General features: G+C 39.3%; 3 protein-coding genes across 3 annotated transcripts; 2 read left to right on the top strand and 1 right to left on the bottom strand.

Annotated features, from left to right (window-relative positions):
* Nucleotides 1-1,546: 1,546 nt before the first annotated feature.
* On the top strand, nucleotides 1,547-6,675 carry LOC116248927 (beta-carotene hydroxylase 2, chloroplastic-like). Its single transcript, XM_031621966.2, has 7 exons — nucleotides 1,547-2,055; nucleotides 2,177-2,236; nucleotides 4,789-4,860; nucleotides 5,327-5,461; nucleotides 5,674-5,799; nucleotides 6,017-6,073; nucleotides 6,375-6,675. The coding sequence occupies exons 1-7, from the start codon at nucleotides 1,609-1,611 to the stop codon at nucleotides 6,474-6,476; spliced, it is 999 nt and encodes a 332-aa protein (XP_031477826.1). The 5' UTR covers nucleotides 1,547-1,608; the 3' UTR covers nucleotides 6,477-6,675.
* Nucleotides 6,676-10,445: 3,770 nt separating this feature from the next.
* On the top strand, nucleotides 10,446-16,918 carry LOC116248926 (mitogen-activated protein kinase homolog MMK2-like). Its single transcript, XM_031621964.2, has 7 exons — nucleotides 10,446-10,815; nucleotides 13,248-13,377; nucleotides 14,032-14,169; nucleotides 15,463-15,795; nucleotides 15,944-16,127; nucleotides 16,216-16,421; nucleotides 16,515-16,918. The coding sequence occupies exons 1-6, from the start codon at nucleotides 10,640-10,642 to the stop codon at nucleotides 16,386-16,388; spliced, it is 1,134 nt and encodes a 377-aa protein (XP_031477824.1). The 5' UTR covers nucleotides 10,446-10,639; the 3' UTR covers nucleotides 16,389-16,421; nucleotides 16,515-16,918.
* A 46-nt stretch (nucleotides 16,919-16,964) lies between these two features.
* LOC116248925 (probable polygalacturonase) lies at nucleotides 16,965-21,570 on the bottom strand. The gene is made up of 6 exons (XM_031621963.2): nucleotides 21,458-21,570; nucleotides 21,040-21,375; nucleotides 18,412-18,532; nucleotides 18,147-18,321; nucleotides 17,890-17,960; nucleotides 16,965-17,768 (listed from the first exon to the last, which is right to left on the bottom strand). Exons 1-6 carry the CDS (start codon nucleotides 21,476-21,478, stop codon nucleotides 17,041-17,043), a joined length of 1,452 nt encoding a protein of 483 aa, XP_031477823.1. The 5' UTR covers nucleotides 21,479-21,570; the 3' UTR covers nucleotides 16,965-17,040.

Genomic DNA, 21,570 nt, shown 5'->3' with positions numbered 1-21,570 from the left:
TAATCGAGTCGAGCTCGAGCTCAACACGTAACTGCCGAGTCGAGCTCGAGCTACTTCCATCGAGCTATTCTCGAGTTCGAGCTCGAGCTTTCATTAGTCGAGCCAAACTCGAGCTGACTGAACTCGGGCTCGACCCGGCTCGTGTTCACCCTTACTTGTAGCTTGTATATAGAAACATTTAAACGTGAATCACCTGTCCAGATTTTAAGCCAAAAAAATTTACCCGTTCCACGATTTCAAAATAATGGGTTCTTTTCTGGGGTTTTCTGCATCATATTTTCTTAAAACTCTACATTATGTAGAGACAGTAACAGTTAAAAGGTCCCCTTTTCCGCGTTTGCTTTTCGTCTAAATTAAGCAAAAGGGTGAAAGCAATAGGCACCATAAAATTTATGGTGTAGAATGTTGTTCATGGTGCTTGTGTTTGGCGCGACGCTGCAAGTCGTGAAAACAGAATGAAAATAGGTCGACGAGCATGCACTTTTCGGGCCACCGATCTTTAAAACCGGTGTTGGTTTTCTTTGGCCATGAAATAATTGTTTTTCAATAAGCAAATAGAGAAAAGAAACTGAAAGAAGATCTAATGACGTTATTATCTTTTGAACAAACATTAGAAAAAGAAAACACCAATTGGACAATGTGCTTCTTAAGTTGGATTTGATATAAGCTTTTTCTCTTTGGTTGGTTGCCTGAGTTTCAATGCATTTAGTTGTCTCATATATGATCCATAAGCATCCCTACCCACCCAAGAACTCAATGTTTGTATCAAGTAATTACTGGACAAACAAAGATTGTCATTCACTAAAGTTGATAATTAATTATCACTAAAAACTACATAAGCATCCTTTATGTTGAGACGTTTAGTCTTGTATTGAAGATGGTGAGAGATCTGCAAGGGCTTATAATTGGTGGTTGTTAAGTAATTGGTAATCTTAATTCCTAGTTTTTTTCGTACCAAAATCAAAACTATTAGAGGACGGGATCCGTCATTAACAACACAAAGAGATTACACTCAAATGCTCTTAAATTTTTTTAAATTGATAAATACGAAATTTTCGGAAAATTAACTCACATGTTTTAGGGCCATCACCTTGATTGGTAGCTTAGAACAACCGATTATTACTAAAACGTATATTAGGACGTTCAAATTCTTGAATTGTTTAATTTCTTTTTAGTAAGTTTGTTGTGTAGATCCATACCAATTTATCAACTCGCGATATTTTCAACTATCAACACGATATTAGCTACTATTTTTTTTTTCCTTTTAAATTCTTTCATGGCTTTGAATACTAGTTTCAAGACAATTCGCCACTAGAATTTTATGGGAACTTATTTTCTTACCCCAAGTTGAGATCCGTGTTCCATTTCAACTGGCTCCAGGAAAATAAAAGATTATTTAACGGCAATAACTTCAGAGACGATAACATCCCGATAAAAAAAATGGGACAAAAAGTTTGGAACATTTTCGTAAATAATTGAAAACAGAAGGATCGAACCGTACACGTTCATTTAAATAAGTTGCAGGGGCAGTGCAGGTGCTCTGCTTCGACGAGCGATTTGCCTTCTGTCTCTCTCTCCCCCTCTCTTGCAGAAGACTTCTTCGTCGTGATGACGGCCAGAATTTCGGCCGCTGCGGCCTCCACGACGTGCTGCCTCTGCCGTAAAGTTCCGATCGTCCGTCTCCGTGGCGCGAGCGGGAACGGCTGCGTCTTCTTCCTCCGGCGGCGCGACAGGTCGCCGGGGTTGCGGAAGCTGACCGTCTGCTTCTTCATGGAGAAGAGGAACGAAACGGCTGACCATAAGCTAAGACTTGAAAAGAAATCGGGAGAAGGAGGAGCGGAGGAGGAGCTCTGGAAGAATGAGGAGGGAGAGGAGGACAATGAGCTTCCTGAGTTGACGCTCCCTGTGGCACCGACGAACCAGAGGCAGATGGAGCGATCGGCGAGGAGGAAGATGGAGAGGTACACCTACTTAACGGCCGCCATACTTTCGAGCGTCGGGATCACGTCCATGGCTGCCGCTTCCGTCTACTACAGATTCGCGTGGCAAATGGAGGTTCTCATCTTCGTCTTCCTCTTCGAGGAGATCCCGACCTGACTTTTTCGGTGAATTGTTTTTATTGATTTTGATTCATTTTTATTAATTTTCTTTTCTTCAATTGGTTGGGATTGAGAAGGGCGGGGAGGTGCCGATGACGGAGATGTTGGGAACCTTCGCCCTTTCCGTTGGAGCCGCGGTGCGTTTCTCTCCCTTTTCTTCTATTTGGTTATTTTTCGGTTTTTTTTTTCTTCTCTAAGCGGGCACATATGTAAATATGCATTTTCATTTCCTACCGGATATTGATCTCAATAAATTGAATATAAAAATTTATATTGACTATACACATCATTGCGTATTGGCATGCATCGCCTTTATTTTGTTTTGGATTTATGGAATAATTTAAATAGTTTACGTTGATTTAATAAATTAAAGGAGTTGATTGATACAAAGCGTATCAATTGATATGGGTCGATGCGAACCGATATCAACAACATTGATTATTGATTATATATATCAACAGAAAGTCAGAACCGTCCCACTAAACCAACTCTTTGAAGACTAAACTTTTTCAGTTGCCTTTACCACATGGCAGTTTCTTTGTCCTTTCTTAACGACGTCACATTTAATTTGGACCTTTTTTTATGGTACCAAGCTCTCGAGAATCCGACCTCATTCTGTCCTTCCATCAAGGTGAATACGCCCTCGTTGACGATTCATTTCGGTGCTTATTTTATATTATATTTAATTAGTACAGCGGCCAATAAAAAAAAAATGTGATTCATGTTGGCAGATATTGTTCCATTTTCACAGTACTAAAATGAGCAAGATGGGGTCTTGCTTTAAACAACCAAGTCTCAGTTCCTGTTATTTCTTTTATAAAGATTTTTTCTGAACTAAATTATCTGCGAATATTTGCCAATAATTTATAGCCCAGTCAAATATTTGACTGGAAGAAAGAGTATTTTACATAGAAAAGCAGATCTGAAACTCATGTTTCCGTTAAGATTCCGGTAAGAGGGAAAAAAAAAAAAAAACAGAACAATCAACTGAAAGCACATGCATCTTCAGATTTTTAAGTTTCAAATCTACGGCAATCAGACGCACACACTGATGCTACGATTAAGGGGGCCCTTTCCCCCAGTGTTTGAATCAGAAACGCACACAATGATGCTAAGATGGTTCTTTTTCGCTTTTAATTCAATTTATGCTACGGGCAAAGCAAAGCTTTCTATATTTTAAATTCACGAAGTTGTTGTTCATCTGAAGCCCTCAAGTGCGCTCGGTGGTAATAGTTATTCAAAGTTTTCTTTTTCCAATTCTACGAGAAATTGTTTATCTGACTGGTTGTTCAAAACCGTGGCGAAGTTTTACAAAGTTCTTCTTGTTCAAGTCTACCTGTCTAACCCACCAATTATTTATCTAACTGGTAGTCGTGCTCGTGCCGTTTTACCTGAATCCTCTGGTCCCTGTTTGACGCCTTTTAGAATTCTCTCTGTCTACAGGTGCCAAGCAACGAGGGGGAAACAGAAGGTCCTGAATCCCCTTGGAGACATTGTCCATGATATCTTTTGTTCTGGATAACTTCTCCAGAGTTTAAAAAAAAAAACTTCAGATTCCAGACCCTTCAAATTTTTCTCGCCTTCCTTTTATTTTAAGTACGAGAGCCCTTGACGACGAACTCTAACTTTACCTGAGTTTAAGAGAGAGATGAAAAGAAGGGACGATGTTAGATGCTCTGTGCGTCAAACATTCTTGAGCGTGAACATTTTTAAATCAATAAATGTCTTCACTTTATATATATGAATTTAAGATCAAAAGATAAAGTAGCTCCTAAAGACAGATTTGATTAGCAAAAGACGTCGCCCAATTCCCATATCTTTGATTACCTCTCTAGGGAAAAAGAACAAAATAGGTTCATTTTCTGCTTTCCTTTTTCATATACAAGTGGAAGTCCGTTGTGTCGCTCTGGGATAAGATCTTGCCTATTGGGTGAAGAGCTGTCCGACACGAATTGCCTTCGAACAGGGTGAAAAAGGTGCTCCTTATCAAGAACCTCACAGAAGATTTTGGTAGCTTGAAAAGAATTTCAGGCAAGTGCTTCCCTACTTCAAAAGAAAAAGTTGGTCCTCTCAGGACAACCCTTCCTCCCCTCAAATTTTGCTCTCTTTGGCAGTTAATGGATGATTTTTTGTTTTAAACTGTTGTAAATATTATTTTCTCATTGGCCTTCAACTCTTGTTTTATATGTACCTTCTGATTTCTTCTTGCTATTTCACCTAATTGATTTTCATGGGGGGGTCAAAAGCTTTCCTGGCGTTGGGACCCCTATGGGAGAGAGAATATGATAGCTGAAAAAGGAGAATAAATCTGAAGATACATCGTCCATATAACTTTATATTGGAGCATGTTGACCCATACATATGGTCCTAGCTCTCTGCCAACAAAGGCTGATACAGATTTACATTCTTATATTTATTATTTTCAAATTAATTTAAAATCCAGCACTAATGCTGATATTGACATATTGAAAGATACAAGAGGTAAGGGCAATAAGAAAATAAAATTTATGTACGACTACCAAGTGATTCAAAGAAAAAAAAAAGTACTGTAAGAACACAAATTCATATTGATTTAGTAATCGGTATAACGAGATATTATGAAACAGAAACTGTGGTTGTTTCATGACGGTAATGATCTCGTCTATGTGAGAGGTGTTTTGGTAATGTTGTGCTGGAAAATTTTCTGCAGGTGGGTATGGAGTTCTGGGCGCGATGGGCTCACCGTGCCCTTTGGCACGCCTCTATGTGGGCTATGCATGAGGTAAAGTTAAATGTTTAATTATTTCATATGGAATTTAACTGTCTAGGTGTAATTTGTCAATTTCTTATAGCACTTATATTAATTGCTTGGAAGTCAATCGTGAGTTCACGAGAACAAACAAGAAATTGAAAAACAAACTAATTTGGTGAATGGATGGAAAGCAAGATGATGCGTGCTTTTTGTGCCAACTTTTTCATTCCATTTGTTTTAAGACAATGAAACACCAAGTACGCAAGAATCTGCTGCAAAAATAGTGAACAAGACATGCGCGTCCCTTTTCTGGTGCCCCACGCCGGAGAAAAAGAAGATTAGACCAAATGGTTTCAGTACAAAACGAAATACTTCTGAGGGAAGGACGTCAAGAAACGAGTACAGTACACGTTTTTAATTCTAACAAAACGACATATGGTAGATGAGCTAGAGAGTAAGGACTAATCTAATAGCGTGTCGGTTTTGGTTTCTTCAGTCGCATCACCGGCCGAGAGAGGGTCCGTTCGAACTCAACGACGTGTTCGCCATCATCAACGCCGTGCCGGCCATTGCCCTCCTTCACTTCGGCTTCTTTCACAGGGGCCTCTTCCCCGGCCTGTGCTTTGGTGCTGTAAGTTTTCCCTTTCTTCTCTTTACCAAGATAAATCTATTGCTTTTAATACGATTTTAAGTAGTTTAATACTCTTACTGACCTTAAATGTGGCAACACCACATCTCTTTAAGTTCGATTTAAGGGATCTTCAACTTAGAGTTTTGCACTGTTAAAATAAACGAAGATGGCTAGGTTCCTCACTCTAAAAGCGGTCTCTTCATATAATGCAGGGTCTTGGTATAACGGTGTATGGAATGGCCTACATGTTTGTGCACGACGGTCTGGTCCACAAGAGGTTTCCGGTTGGGCCGATCGCCGATGTGCCATACCTTCGCCGCGTGGCTTCTGCTCATCAGGTACTACTTTTTTCTTTCAATGGCGTTAACAAAAACAGATGGTTTAATACGTTTTGGGCCTGAGGGTGCAAGAGGTGCACATTTAGTATGCTCTGTTTTAGATATCCATCAACATAAAACCCAGACTAAAGTAGTTTTGTGTTTGTTCTCTTGCTTTTGATTATGTCCTCCCGTCCTTACCTTTTATGTGGTTGCTTAAAAGATGCTTAATTTGCAGATCCACCACGCAGACAAGTTTGACGGAGTGCCCTATGGACTCTTCCTTGGTCCAAAGGTTTGCTTTTTTTTTTTTTCCTCCTTGGATCTATCTTGTATTCTCTCTCTCTCTCTCTCTCTCACACACACACACACACACATCTTGAGATATCAGTTGGGGATCCATCAAATCATCGGATTTGAAGTCCTAAAGTCTTGGATCGTGGAAATGCGGCTTACTTAATCTGGCTCAACCCTGTGAACGTTCTGTTTCACAATAAACAAACAAATAAATAGGACACCATTCTATTCATAGGCACCAGAGCACATTTCTTCGGTATTTACAGAACTAGTGCTGGTTTGTTTGTCATGTGGTGTAGGAAGTGGAAGAGGTGGGAGGATTGGAAGAGTTGGACAAGGAGATTAGGAGAAGGATGAAGGCTTCCAATAACAGAAGCAGTCATGTTTCCACCAAAGAATAAAAACAGTCGAAAGAAAGAAGGCTTGTGCTTCCTTTTTTCCTCTTCATAGTTCCACTGTCACTGTAATTATCCCAGTCCTTACCTAAATGCTTTGCAAGAGAAAATGGCATGAGGTGCATATAGCTTGCAAAAGGGAATGGGTTCAATTCGTTGTGTTGTCCTTAAGTGCTTCTTATATGATCGTTCGATATTCAAATTATTTACTGTCGAGAGCGTTCAGGAACTACTCAAATTGGGGATTATTTACTTCGAATTGTCGTTAAAATCATCAAGAAAACCCATACAACAACTACTATAGGCTCATTAAATTTAGTTGATAATAGAAATTTACTTCACTTTTGCTCTGCATTGTGTGTTTGTATGATGAGAAACCCCTCTAAAGCCCAGTCCATATGGTGAGTCTGCTCTTACTGGTTTGATACAAACCATGCTTTAATAAGCCACAAAGTGGCGAATTAAAACTTCATTGATGTCACGACTCAGCCACCACATTGGACGCGACCTCCTCATCCGCAAATTCAAACCTGCCCCTTAGCAGCTTCGGTTCCTATCTCAAAAAATCATGACTATAGTCCCAAACATATATATGACTAAACATGAAACTATTACCAACACCATTGGCAATTCCCCCTTACCCTATGTGCCCGCCACCATTTTCACCTCTCTAAAAGGCACTTCACCTCATGCGAAGCTAGAAATTTCTGGCCGAACGACACTCTAAATTCAAATTTCAAACTTTAAAGGGCACTCATATCTAAAAAACCGAAATTTAATGATATTACCCACACCAGCTACAAAGTAGCTCCACCACTCTTCAAATCTGAGTTTGAGTTCAACTAAAGACCTGACACGATCCTATATAGATGCCGGATCTTAACCTGGTCTAATATGGACTCTATGTGAAAAGAAAAATTCAAGTCCAGCTCCTAATCCAAATCAATTGCATGGGGTTAAGGCTGAATCCAATATGGCGTATAGATCACAACTCAAGAATGCCTCTCCTTTTAGGGAGAGGAAGGCATCTATCAGAAGCACTTCTTTGGCTTTTCGTGCGATTTATATCCATGTCCAGTGATTCATGGTGGTAATACACAAAGCAGTACAGTGCACGCAAGATATGCCGCATGATCTTTTCGTTCTCTTTAAAATTACACTAGAAAGCGTCACATCGCCGCGGTCGATCATCTCGAAAGTACACCATGCCGCGCTTTCACAGGACAGTACAGTGCATGCAATATAAACCAAGCGATTTCAAAAGCTTTACTGACCGTGAATTCATTCATTAGCTGCGTGTACTGGTGTCGGCAACCGGAAGAAGAAGAAGAGGGACGCCATGAGAAAAGCACCGAACAGCCAAGCCATATGCCATCTCATTCTGCGCCAAAGATTTTAAAGCCGACGTCACATGCTTCTTCTTCTTCTTCACCACCTTTTCCTCTACCCACTTTATGATAAAGCAAACCGCCACCTGGCCGCGTCTGGAGTGCAACAAAGGACTAATACGAAACTCCAGATTTTCATACTTGTTTAGTTAAACTTTTCATTTGTCTCAGTGATTAGTGAAATCCATATAGGATAATTGGTTCTGATTTGCTTGTCCATCAATGTAGGACTCTCAGATGCATTCCCCTCTCTTGTCTATCAAAGAACTTCAATTGCATATTCTTAGAGTACCATTGAGAGAGATCAGAGACAATGTGCGTCAAAATTAATGATCAGATGGAGTTGCTAATGCAAATGCACCATTCTTTGACCTGGTTTAGGTCAGATTTTGTATCAGTATTTCAAGGTCGGAAATGTTTCAAGTTCATGTTCTTGAATGCATCTTGTAAAGAACGCTTTTTCCGAGGCCAAGACATGTTCACGAGTTCCTAGCAGCTAGCAAGTGGGTCACGTTCTTGACTGTTCTAGGCACCTTCAGAGGAACACTTTTCTTGCATGTGTTGTGATTTGCTCATAGTTGGCAAACTCGGGAATCAGACTAGACTCGGATCGATAGCCAACCAGGTTAGCGGGTTGGCAAACTCGGGAATCAGACTCGGATCGATAGCCAACCAGGTTAGCGGGTTGGCTCGGTGACTTGATTGAGTCAAGTACTAAGAATTGCACTATCGACATGCAACTGAATTATCAGACTCTAGCTAGCTCTCTCTTTCTTTCTAATTTTTTTTCCAATTATATAATTAAAAGCTTGGTGAAATCATTAAAATGTAACAAAAAAAAGTATGTTCTGTCAGTGTCGGGAGGTCATTGATGGCTTGACCAACCACTTCTAAACTACAAACCATCGATGTACTACACTTTAATTGAAGGGTGTACTTCTTTTTACCTACATTTTCAAGCAGCCCTGACCCAAAAGTGGGCGAGTGGAAAAGGGGAGTTCAGCCGCCTCATCGAATCCCCAATATTTAAAACAAAAATGCATGTAATTAAGCTTAGGGCAACGGTCGAGCTAGAATTAATTTGTGGTTCAATGACACTAATATAAGAAATCTAAGAAATCATAGTTGTGCAAACAATATGTTTTGACACTTTGTTGATGGATAAAAATCACAATTTTATTTTGTTTTTTTTTTTACGAAAAATGCAGCTCAACTTTAACGGGATAATCAAAACAAGCTCAAATTTGAATTTATTACACTTAAACTGCACAGGCTTTAGTTTGCCTGAAATTTCAACAAACTTCACTTCTTACGGCTTCCTGATTTGGATAACTATGACAAAACGGAAACTGTTCCCATGACAAAGAGTACCCTCAATATTAGATCAAGTGGGTGGTAGTACAGCTGATCAACCTATTTGCAACCAAGTTTTATTGAACCATATTGTACCTTAAAATCATCTAATCAAGCGATCAAGTGAGTTGAAAAAAGCCACTAAGATCTTATGCAATGAATTTAATGAAAATAAATGTTTGAATCACATAACTCTGAACTAATAAAAGAAAAGTCAAAGGCATGAAATCCAAGTCGAAAATTGTCGTCACATACAGTTTTATTACGTCAATTATAAAAAATCTATGTGCAATGTCACTGAGTGGAGAGAGAGTGGTTGACCTTATTAGAGAACTTTAAGATTGAAATTTTGAAAGTTACTAGAGAATTTAGCAGTTGACTTAAGAAAAAGGGTGCCTATGATAAATTCGCTGAAAAATGCTTGAATTATCACTTTCTGTGAAATCTAGACCAATGACCGACCCGTTAGGTGACCGGAAAATGATACGGCAACTTCAACGCAAAGTAGGTGTGAACATTGGAAACAACTAACATCGGACAATATTGGTCAAACAGACCTCACCCATCGTGGTGAAATGTGATCAAGCATTCAATCTTGAAAAGTTCAATGAGAATCCTAAAAGTAGAAGACATGGTCTTATTCATATCAAGAGAGAGAGTTTTTTTTTTTTTTTTCATTTTAAACTGTTCATTAATTATTATAAAGTTTCATAAAGTAATTCAGACACTCGCCTACAGGTTTTTGAACTTGACTATTATATTTTTATACGTATACTTGCACGAAATTATAAACAGATATGTGTTGTGTGGAGCTGGTTATGTCTTATAGCAACTGAGGAGTTGGAATCCTTCTATCCCTACGAACACATGACGACTCCTCTGTTTTTAATCAATAATATCGTAAGAATCACTTATGATCTTCTTAGTCACATTGGGAAGCTCAATCGACTTAATATTAAACTGAAATCTAACAACGAAACTCTACTCTTAAAAAGTCATATGAAAGAGGCTGCTGAAGACTGTTTTCTGATCACTTCAATGGGCGTAACATACCCGGTTGGATAAGTGGGACATTTTGTTTGATTCTGATGGGTGCTAATCTTCTTGTTGCATAGCGTATAGCACACTCGACCCAGTTTCTATGGCAACGAAGAACAAACGAGCGCCTCGTGTTATAGGATTGTTGACTTACGCTTGTACGCTTAAGTCCCTTTTTTAGAATTTCATGGTTACGTTCGTAAGGTAAATGGAGAGTGTCATTGAAAATACAAGGCATGAAACCATGAGCTACTAGGGAGAGAGAGAGAGAGGGAGGGAGAAAGAAAGAGAGAGCGGCATTGACCTGCTTGTCCTCTTCGACTTCCATCCCCGATTTTTGTGGGACGTTTCCTTTCTGGTCTGGTGATTTTTGTTGTTCGGTTAGCCTCTATGGCTGGAGACTCGAGTGATGTTGGTGATAGTTCTGGTGATACCAAAATCAAGGGGCTTCCCACTCATGGGGGGCGTTACGTTCGGTACAACGTCTACGGTAACCTCTTCGAAGTGCCAAGAAAGTACGTCCCTCCTCTGCGGCCCATCGGCAGGGGAGCCTACGGCATCGTCTGGTAATCATCTTTCTTGTTTCTTGGTTTTCTTATCTCTCTTCCCTTTTCTTGAGCCTCGCTTTGAGATCATTCACATTTTGATCCATTTAGGCGTTTGCTCTGAAGCGCCACTTGGTCTATACTCCTTGTTAGGATGTGCCTATTGCTGAAATCCTGTGAAATATAAAGAAGAATGTGCTTCTGTAGTTGTTGTTGTACCTTTTGGGAGGAGGATGATCTCCATGATTCCATAGGCGTGGAAACTCGAGTTTTTTAAAAGGAAAGAATGAAGAAAAAAAAGAGAAGCAAAAAGGTATTGTGCATGAGTGATGGGTGCCTAAATGCCACCCATGGAAGAAACTCCGCCGTTAAATGCAGTGGAAGCATGTCCTATTGCGTGGAATTGATGAATTCTGGCGGGAACTGGCAAAATGGTTTTCCCAGATTTTGAAAATCGAAAACTGCAGGCTGATATCTATATTTTACGAATTGGTATCTTGGCTTTATGTCTTATAAGTCCATTTTGTTCCAGACATCTAATATGTTTAATTCCTTTTAGTCGCTATGCTGGTTGGGTCATGAAGCTATTATATGGTTTTGAGTTGATCTCTCAATTTAACATGTGAACCTGTTATCTGGTCGGAGCTTTGAATTTATCTTACTGTCTGGAAATGAGAGGCTCATTTTTGGGCACATAAAAATGTGCTGCGCACTTCTGGCGCTCTGCATATTCCTCTGCCATCATATGAAGTAATAGCTTGCAAGAATTCATGCAGGCGCTCACAATAAGTCAATAACGAAAATCATCAGAACCTTCTATGTGTTCCTTATTTTGTTTAACTTTGGAGCAGTATCAGGTAGCTTACCAAAATTCATCACCAGCCAGGCCATTTCGTTTTGAGCCTGCTTTTGTAGGTTGCCTTGCTTCATTATTTTGGTTGACCCTCTATGCTTATTAAGGGACATTCACCTGGATTCCTTTAAACAGAATAAATATTCTCAACTAGACATGGTAATGATGGTGAGCAGTGAAATGAAGATCATACTGAAAGCGGTGTTTTGTGGATGGGTGTAAAGGGGACGTCTTCACAGTGGCAGAGCCAGGAAGTTGTGGCTGAGGGGCACTAATATATGACATCTTAAATTTGAGGGGCACCAATAAATAACAAACTAAATTGCATAGAGGAACTAATATGTAAATAAAATGAATTATGTGGGTCTGTATGGGCAACTGAACACACAAGCTCACACCCAGCTCTGCCACTGTGTTTGATTTTCAGAAACATGTTGCTACGGAGTTGGTGATGGCTGTAATCGTGATGATATTCATGGTGGCAGAAGTGTTCTAGATATGTAGAACTATTGCAGTAATTGGAGTAATCGTGACTCTTGTGGCTTCTTGGTGTATTGATGCAGGTCATCTTTATCTGGAATGTGTTTTTCCATTGGCTTTTGTTGATATAGTTTGAATTTGTTCTACTTATCATAGGATGAAACTTTTAGACACTAAAGTAAGTTTGATATGAAAATAGATGTTTCTGAAGCACTCCAGGATTTTGTAAGGGGAAAAATGTGGAGAAGGAAAATCTTAGGTGAAGAGAAACTCTTAATATTACTGTGGTTGATATCTGTAAACAGTATGGAATATTTATGGAGTTTTCTAAATAAACATTGGAATATTATGATAAAATAGCATCATTTATTTCAGAAAAGGTTCCTTAAGATTCATTGATGTTTCTGTTACGTAGAAACATATAATAGCTAAAGAAGCTCCCAAGGAAGAAGGCATCGAAACAGCTAAACCAAGGTAAAAAGTAAAGAGAATTTATCAAGCAAAGGCCACAAGAACTGTACACCGTGGAACATTGCAACACAATTGAGATAGAAAGCAAGATAATTCTAGCTGTTGAGGTATTCCTAACAGCTATATTGGCATCTACATATTTGAAAAATTAGCACTGTATTGCATTTCATTTGCATGGCTTACCTAATGTGCTTCATGTAAGGTGCTTTTTTATTTTAAGTGTCATAATTTTTTTGCACAGGCATCATCATGAAGCATTAGGAGCACAATTTTTATCTTAATTCCGTAAATTAACTGTTATGAGCTACATAAATTTTGCAATCTTAATATGAGGCATCAAGCTTTTATGAGTAATGGAACTTTTTCCTCTTGTTCTATTGCTCTTATGTTAGCCTGCCATAATAAATTGTGTTTCTGCATGCATTCAACATCTGTAAAGTAGCTATCTGTCGTAAGCTGTTCAAAATTCTTGGTCAGCGACACCTATACTGTTGTAATCTTTGAGGTCATTCTTCCATCATCCATGTTCTCTATAAAAATTTGGGGGGTCATATGTTAAGTGCAACACTCAACACTTCTCTATATGCGTAACTTTGAATCTGCCCCTGCTTTTAGTAGTATGATGTGTTGATATATCATTTCTTTCCAGTGCTGCTGTTGATTCAGAGAAGAAGCAGGAGGTTGCTATTAAAAAGATTGGCAATGCATTTGACAACAGAGTTGATGCTAAAAGGACCCTTCGAGAAATAAAGCTCCTCTGTCATATGGCTCATGAAAATGTAAGTTTTTGAAATTTCATAATTAGCATTTCCTGTGATAACTTTTTCATGGATGTGTGCCCCCTCTGATTTTGTGCAGTGATAAACAGTTCTTTGGTTTGCTTGCTGCATCGCTTGTTTTACTCTTTAAACAAGGTTGAAAATTCTCTAGTCTTAAGCTTGGGCATTTTTTGATTAGAATAATTTCAATGTGATTCAATTTAGTGTTTTATTCGACAAAAGCTTCCCATTATTGTCTGGAGGTTATTGCAGATAGAGAATTGGGTATTCTAGCTAGCTCATCATTCTCCACCCATGTCTAAGCTTGTAGAGATTTTTTCTCTGAGGAGTGAGAACCAATGAAGGTTATGCAAAATAAAGTGAATAGAATGGTTATTCAAGTTTCGACTGTAGTTTCAGAGATACATTTTATGGCTAGTATTTAGGAAGTGGAAAGATGCTATATTGTCACTTAATAGAAATAAATGGTCTTTTCTGCAGTTGTAGAATGCAGTATATATTCATTCTGTGGTCAATGATTATTTGAGTGCCTAACAACTCTGAAGTTCTATTTGTTGTTTTCTTCTGTTGTTTAGTTTGTGGATCTACTATATCTTATTTATTAGATGCATTTTGTTCTAAATAAGTTCATTAGTTTGACTTTGCTCTTTCCAGGTGATAGCCATAAAAGACATTGTACGTCCACCACAAAAGGAAAATTTTAATGATGTATATATCGTATATGAGTTGATGGACACTGATCTTCATCAGGTTATTCGTTCAGACCAACCTTTAACTGATGATCACTGCCAGGTCTGCTGCTTCTGCTTTTAGCTATCTCCTATTTAAATATATGAGACTGCAATGTTATTTAGTTGCCTTTAGTTTTAATCGCTTACAACCTTTGTAACATGAAAGTGTGTGGACAACCAAAGCTTATGATATTCTGCTTCATTGACTCCAGTCTGTATGCTTCTGGCTGCAAACTGTTGGATCATCAATCATATGCTGGAGAACTCAATCATATAGAAAAAAAGGACAAGATTAAGATTGGACATTCAGCTTTAGTAACACCAGTTCATATGCTTGTGGGCATGAGATCATCGACTATGTTTCCAGAGAACTAATTACATAGGAAAAACAGACAAGAACAACATTTAACTTGTAGCCACGGTTGTGTTGAAGTATCAAAGAAATGAAGAAGTTTTTTCAGATGTAACTGGATAGGCCCCTACAGCATGCTGAAGTTAAATTCTTTCAGGTTCTGGATTTGTTGAGAAACCACTCCCATGGTTACCAAGCAGATTGTGATACGAGGATCTGGAACAGAGATTGAGTAGATCTAGGGTACGGTTGTGAAATATGACATTGAGCAGCTTCTTTTAATTAAAAAAACGCAGAAGTACACTCCATTTATGCGTCATTCATTGGCCTATTAGTGACATTATCTTTGACATCCACTTAAGATAATGAAAATGGTACCGCGAACTCAGATAGGCTCAAGATAACATTCGTATTTGTGATATGCATCTAAGGGTATGTGCCTGCTGGGTGATGATTCATGACCTTGAAGACTCATCTTGCTCCAGAAGATCCCTGGAGGTCATGTACGGGGCAAATGAAAACTAAAATGCTTGGCAGCCTTGGCTGTTGATGTTAGTTAAATTAAAGTATTATGTGAATGTGTCATTCCTTGAATTTGAGGAATCCATTCAGTATTATTTCTATGCAGAGTAGGTTTGGAACCAAGTTTCACTTGTCTTATTTTTTAGAGATACTAAATAAATGTCAAGTCTTACAGCTTGGAAGAATAATGGAAATGAACCAAATAGGTGCAGTTATTTATGATGTAATTTCAATTATAATTGCACCTGCTGTTGAGGACCAAATATTTGTCGTTATTGCAATAGAATTTTCATTGCTAGATATAGAAGCAATGCGAACCTTTTAAATTGCACTCAACAGTCTAGGATAATTCATATTTCGACAAGGAAGTTGATGTCATTTATTGATTGATTTATTTACTTATTTATTGTTTCTCACTATTGAGATTTATCCTTTAGCTGGAAAATTGATCAAACTGATAAGCCATGTCGTTGCTTGCAGTATTTTATATATCAACTACTACGAGGATTGAAGTATGTACATTCAGCAAATGTCCTTCACCGAGATTTAAAACCTAGCAATTTGCTTCTCAATTCGAATTGTGACTTGAAAATTGGAGATTTTGGGCTGGCACGAACTACATCTGAAGCCGATTTCATGACAGAATATGTTGTTACACGTTGGTATAGAGCACCTGAACTGCTGCTTAACTGTTCAGAGTACACTGCTGCAATTGATATCTGGTCTGTGGGTTGCATACTTGGTGAAATTATTACTAGGAAACCTCTTTTTCCGGGCAAAGACTATGTTCAGCAGCTCAGACTTATCACTGAGGTACGGGCAGGAGCTGCTTCAAATAGCTATATCTCTCTTTCTCATAGATACACACACAACGCAGCATGCACATGCACACACACATGCACACAATGTTAGTTTAGCAAGGTAATGTCTTAACTTTTCTTTCCCTTGCTCCTGATAAAAGCTGATAGGATCACCTGATGACTTAAGCCTTGGGTTTCTACGTAACGACAATGCCCGAAGGTACATTAGCCAGCTTCCACAGTATCCAAAGCAAAAGTTCTCCGAGAAATTCCCAAATATGACTGCTGGAGCTGTTGACTTGCTTGAAAAGATGCTTGTGTTTGATCCAAGCAAGCGAATTACGGGTAAATCGGTTCTCCAATGTCAACCAGCACTTTTCTCATTTTATCAATCCACTACGTGATAACTTTTTTAACTTTTGACTTCTTGCAGTTGAAGAGGCATTATGCCATCCTTACATATCAAAGCTTCATGATATCAATGATGAACCTACTTGTCCTGAACCTTTCAACTTCGATTTTGAGCAGCCATCCTTCACTGAGGAAGAAATAAAGGAACTAATTTGGAGGGAGTCTCTCCAGTTCAATCCGGATCCAGTTGAGTAGGTGATGATGCTTGTAGGCTATAACAGCACTGAGGCATGTTTTCTCTCTCTCTCTCTCTCTCTCGCATGTGTCTTGTGTTTGTTGTGATGCTCTTTAAGGCTTTCTTTTCACCGTTTTCTGTATCAGATTGTATCTACTGTACTTTCCACCTTATTCTTTACAAATACAAAGCCCAGCGGCTACTTGGCTAACTCATACAAGCCAGAGGATCTCCACAGCTTGCTATTTCTATAAAAAGGTTCGGACAAGAGTAGGTATGTCTTCCTTGGTTACTGGAGACGAGACCTGAAAAATGGGAGACTATTCGCCGGAGGCATTACAGATATATTATGCTTAGGCAACTGAAGCACAGGATCTGCTTTTCTATCTCTCTCTCTCTCTCTCTTTTCTGTCTGTCTTTTTTGTCTTTTCTTTTTCTTATTTGGGTGGTGGCATGGAGAGAAGCACTGCTAGTGCATCTCATTGTTAAAGTTGTAACGGACTGCATTTGATCGTTTATGAAACTGTGACTTCTATTGTGATGTTCTTAACTGACTTAACATTACAATTTTTTTTTTCTCTTCCAAACACAAAAACTAGAAAGAACTAGTAACCAGCTGTTTTATATTTGAACTGTCATTCTATGTAAGAAATATCAAACTATGAATATCTTTCACATATCCTTGTCTCCCACATGGCTGTTTTTGTAAGTGCAAACCTTGAATTTTACATTATACGTATGGTCCTTCACCTTCGGAAAGTGGCAAGGACCGTCACCATGTTTACGCCCATGCCCAGCAGGAAGCAGACTGCAAGGCTGCGGTGTTACATTTCTTGATTTACCTGATATGTCACTGCAGTTCCATGCTCGAGAAGTTCTGTTAGCCATGGTGATGGTGACGTTAGAAATGGATATATGGGTGAATGGGGCCTTTGGAATTCCCAACAGTTTTCCAGCAGTGGTGACGTTATGAGCAATCATGTTGCTGTAACAGATCCCCTTCACGACGGGAAGAGCATTTGGATCATACTTGTCATCGGGGTGTTGCCCATAAGATCCTGTCATCCCAAACACCCATTTCATTGTGTGCATGGTCATTCCTCTGACGTAGATTTTCTTGATGAAGCCTCCTCGGCCTGGAGCAGTTTTGATTCTGACTCCCGTCTCTGAATTGATAGCCACTATATCTTCAGCGTAGACATCCCTTATACCACCAGACATTTCACTGCCTAGAGCGATCACTGCACTCGTGGGAGATATGCAGGTGAGCCTGCGAATATAGATGTGCTTGCTTGGCATGCCAAAGGCTATTCCATACTGATCCCAGCCACTTTTTATGGCTATACAATCATCTCCAGAAACTATGTAGCAGTCCTCAATTCTCACATGAGAGCAGGAATCTGAATATTTACGTTGAAAGTGAATATACACAAGTGAGAAGGCAAGATCAGGGAGCTTATGAAAAGAAAAAAAAAATTCCATTACTCAGCCTCGATAAAAATGTCTTCAACTATTACTAACCTGGGTTGATGCCATCAGTGTTGGGAGAGGTCAAAGAGGCAAGAATGGTGACTCCTTTAACGATTATATTCCTGGATGTTCACATTTAGTACAGATGTTAGTTGGCATACCATGCATGTTTTTATACATGAACATCTTCATTTCCACTTTCCAGCGCGCAAAACTGTATTCGCGCAAGATGGGCGTTGATGATTACGCATAAACAGTAACAGAACATGTAAATTTCACCCGCTCTGCTGAGCGTGAAAGATGCTAACCTGCTATAGACGGGATGAATGTTCCACGCGGTAGAGTTGACGAATGTGAGGTTTGATATGACGATGCCATCTGAATGCATAAGCTCCACAAGGTAGCCACGAGTGTAGTTTAGCTGTTTGCTGCGGAACATTTTCCACCAGATCTCACCCTGGCCATCGATGGTGCCATTGTCCCCTGGAATTCTCAAATGGTGAGATCATGAATCTAGATTGCTAGATGTTTTATAAGGTTTCTATTCTCGAAGACAAGGGAAGTCAATAAGACCTGTGATAACTACGTCAGAGAGGTTTGTCCCAGAAATAAGGCTACTGTATCTTCCCCCTGGTGCATCTCTTCCTCTCCCATAAGAAGGCAAAGCGTCAATAAGAGGCCACTGACTTATATCCTACAGAACAAGAAAAAAAAGTATCCATATTAGTCAAAAATACGTTTTCTGTTTGTTGGGGACAAGAAGATGACTGTCCAAGGCGCCGGATATAAGAAGCTTGACTCTTCCTGTTTCAAACTTGCAGCAGACATGAAGAATCTTCCCTTGTCGAAAAGAGGAAACAACAGAATTATCACAAGCAGGATTTGTGAGAGCCTATATTATGGTCTGATAAACTCCTGCATCCCCTGTTTCAATAACTTCGACTATGCATGGCGAAAGATCCTTCTTAAGGATTTCAGGTTTGAATTAATTCATTCAACTGTTTAGGTTTCTAGAGTTCGGTGGCATCGAAATTCAGTTCAATAGAGATCCTTCCGATCTAGGAATTTTTACTAAACTTGGATCCCAGCTCCTTGCACTCTTATTGAAGGTCTGAAATCCATTTAAAAGATGGGCGGATCTGGCATGGATCCCACACCGAGTTCTGCCTTCATCTGCGTGCCTTGTGGATTAAGTGCAGTGAGATTCAAAGCCCTCTCAGCACACGCTTACTGGAGCACTACATTTCTGGTGGGCCGTAACAACCCTTGTCTCCAGGTCGTGGAACAGGACCACACCTTTGGTTGGAAAAGTAGAACAATTGAAAGAGAAACAGATAAGACACGCGTGCTTGCTTTGAATCTTCACAGTTCAGACTTACCTAATCAGAACACCATCTCCAATTTGAAAAAAAAAAAAAGAAAAAAGAAAAGAAAAGGAAACAGTTGCGACCGAATCACATGTTCTGCCGAAGAAAATAAAATTGAAAATGTTCGAATGAGACTGAACTGGGAGTCTAAAGTAAACTTCTTTCAACTTTTTAGACCAAGGTATTCCCGACATCGGCTTCGAATTTCTAAAATTTTGTTAGCATGAGCTTAATTTTTGCTCACAAAAAAAAAAAAAAAAAACCCACGTTCCTCCATTTCCTTGGAAGGGTATTTTTGTCTTTAAAATTTGATTTTTGGGATCTTAATTTTCCTTCATTATTATTTTATTAACAAGGTTATTTTTGTCATTTTGCACCCATCCACCAATGGGAGCTCATTGGTTTAGGCTTGGGGGATCGTGACAAGGTTATTAAAAAAATATATTTTTAATATAAAATAATACATAAATATAATTAATAATAAAATATATAATTATATACATATAATAAAAACATTTATCGAGCTGAATCGACCCGACCTGATATACATTTTTCAACATGTATGAGACGGAGACCTGTATTGGTGAGACCAAGGGCGGCAGGGCCGTGGCACTCGTTATATTGGAATTCTTTTCAAGTGTAAACCCGCGTTTTGTCGTTCAATCTTACACCAAAGAAAATATATGTGGACGACATTTTCGCACGCTTTTCCTACGTTTCAAGTTGAGATGCCAAGCAACGCTAGATCTCTATTTTATAGTTTATTGACAAAGGTACACGTCTCCAAGTGCTACATATTTCTATATTATATCATATATGATTAAGAATTTCACATTACTCGTAACAAAGTTGGGTGATTTTAGTGTTATAGCAGTGAAATGCCATAACAAATAACTTGTTTTATGTTATCTTAATAACATAACATATGTTTTAAAAAAAAAGTATAATGTAAAAAAATGCTCCTCTATATAATTGATTTTCTATGTTGGCCATATGTGTAAGTCCACGTACGTAAACCGAACTTGGTTACATGCGTGCATGATTTTTCATGAGTGAATATGGTTAATGATTAAAATAACTTTAGTTCATATTAAAAAAATAAAATAAAAACAAAATTAAAAATAAAAGAAAATTAAAAAGATTATGAAAGACTTTTTTTTTTCTTAACAAATTATTTAAATACCAAAAGACTATAACAAGGGGCTCCTTTCAGGCCTTCTTCTCCTGCAAGTTGATTTCCATCCCACTGTTGCGTGTTAGCTGGCCAACACCCAACAGCTCCACTCTAAAAAACTTTGAATCGCGCATAAATAAAATATAACTATCCAACCGCTGCAGCGATTGACGAGGCCGAATATTTTTGCTGTTGAGTTGTATCAATTTGATTACATTTAATTTAATTAAATTGAATTTAGTTTTGAGTGAGTAGGAGGAGAATTTTCATCTTATAAGAACCGATGCTTCTATCAAACTCTCTTCATCTTAATGTCAATGTCAATTTGTGTGTTCTATCAAACTCTCTTCATCTTAATGTCAATTTGTGTGTTAGGTGACTAGTTTTTAAGCACAAAGAGTTGACCTTAAAAAATAAAAAATAAAAACTGACACTATCCGCCTCCTACGAAGTACCAACCCGTTTCATAAGTCCGGAAACGGATCAATTCACCGTGCTTTAATTTTTGAAAGATTAGGGCATGAATTTGCATTGGTGACAATAAAAGTGTACGTTTTCGAAAACGAAAGATTTCGTCCCCCGATGTACTCGGGATAGCGAAAAAGTCCGGCCTGAAACCGGCCGCCCTGGGGCCAAGGGCAAAGGAGGGGAGCGGCGTACCTGAGAGGCGAGGATGACGGCGTCGCGGTGGAGGTAGAGGGTGAATGCGCTGGTGAGGTTGAAGGGGCCGGTCAGCCACCGGCCCGGCGGCACGTAGAGCTGCCCTCCCCCGTCAGTCGAGAACTTCGCCAGGTGGGCGACGGCGTTGCGGAAGGCGTTCGTGTTCACCGTCACGCCGTCCCCCACCCCGCCGAAGTCCGTTATCGAGACGCTGTGCTTCCGGCAGGACGGCGCCAAGTACTCGAACGACTCCTCCCGACATTCAACCGGATGGGAGGTGATGAGAAGGCAAAAAGCGATGGCCGACAACAACACCAGCAGCCTGCTGCTCATAGCCTGCACAGAGACGCCCTAAAAGATAAATGGCTATGTTCTAGTTTACGAAAAGGTAGAGAGAAAGAGAGAGAGAGGCAATTACAGTCTTCCCCTGCAGATCCATGGCTTCTAGAAGGAAGAAGGATCGAGCGGGCTCGAGGAGATGAGGGGAGGGAGATTCCCCTCCATTTTATAAGAAACAAAGGGCAATGCTCA

This window comes from Nymphaea colorata, chromosome 2 (assembly GCF_008831285.2).
Source record: "Nymphaea colorata isolate Beijing-Zhang1983 chromosome 2, ASM883128v2, whole genome shotgun sequence".
Classification (NCBI taxonomy): Eukaryota; Viridiplantae; Streptophyta; class Magnoliopsida; order Nymphaeales; family Nymphaeaceae; genus Nymphaea; species Nymphaea colorata.
Note: the sequence above shows the minus strand (reverse complement) of the source record. Positions and strands in the feature narration are given on the sequence as shown.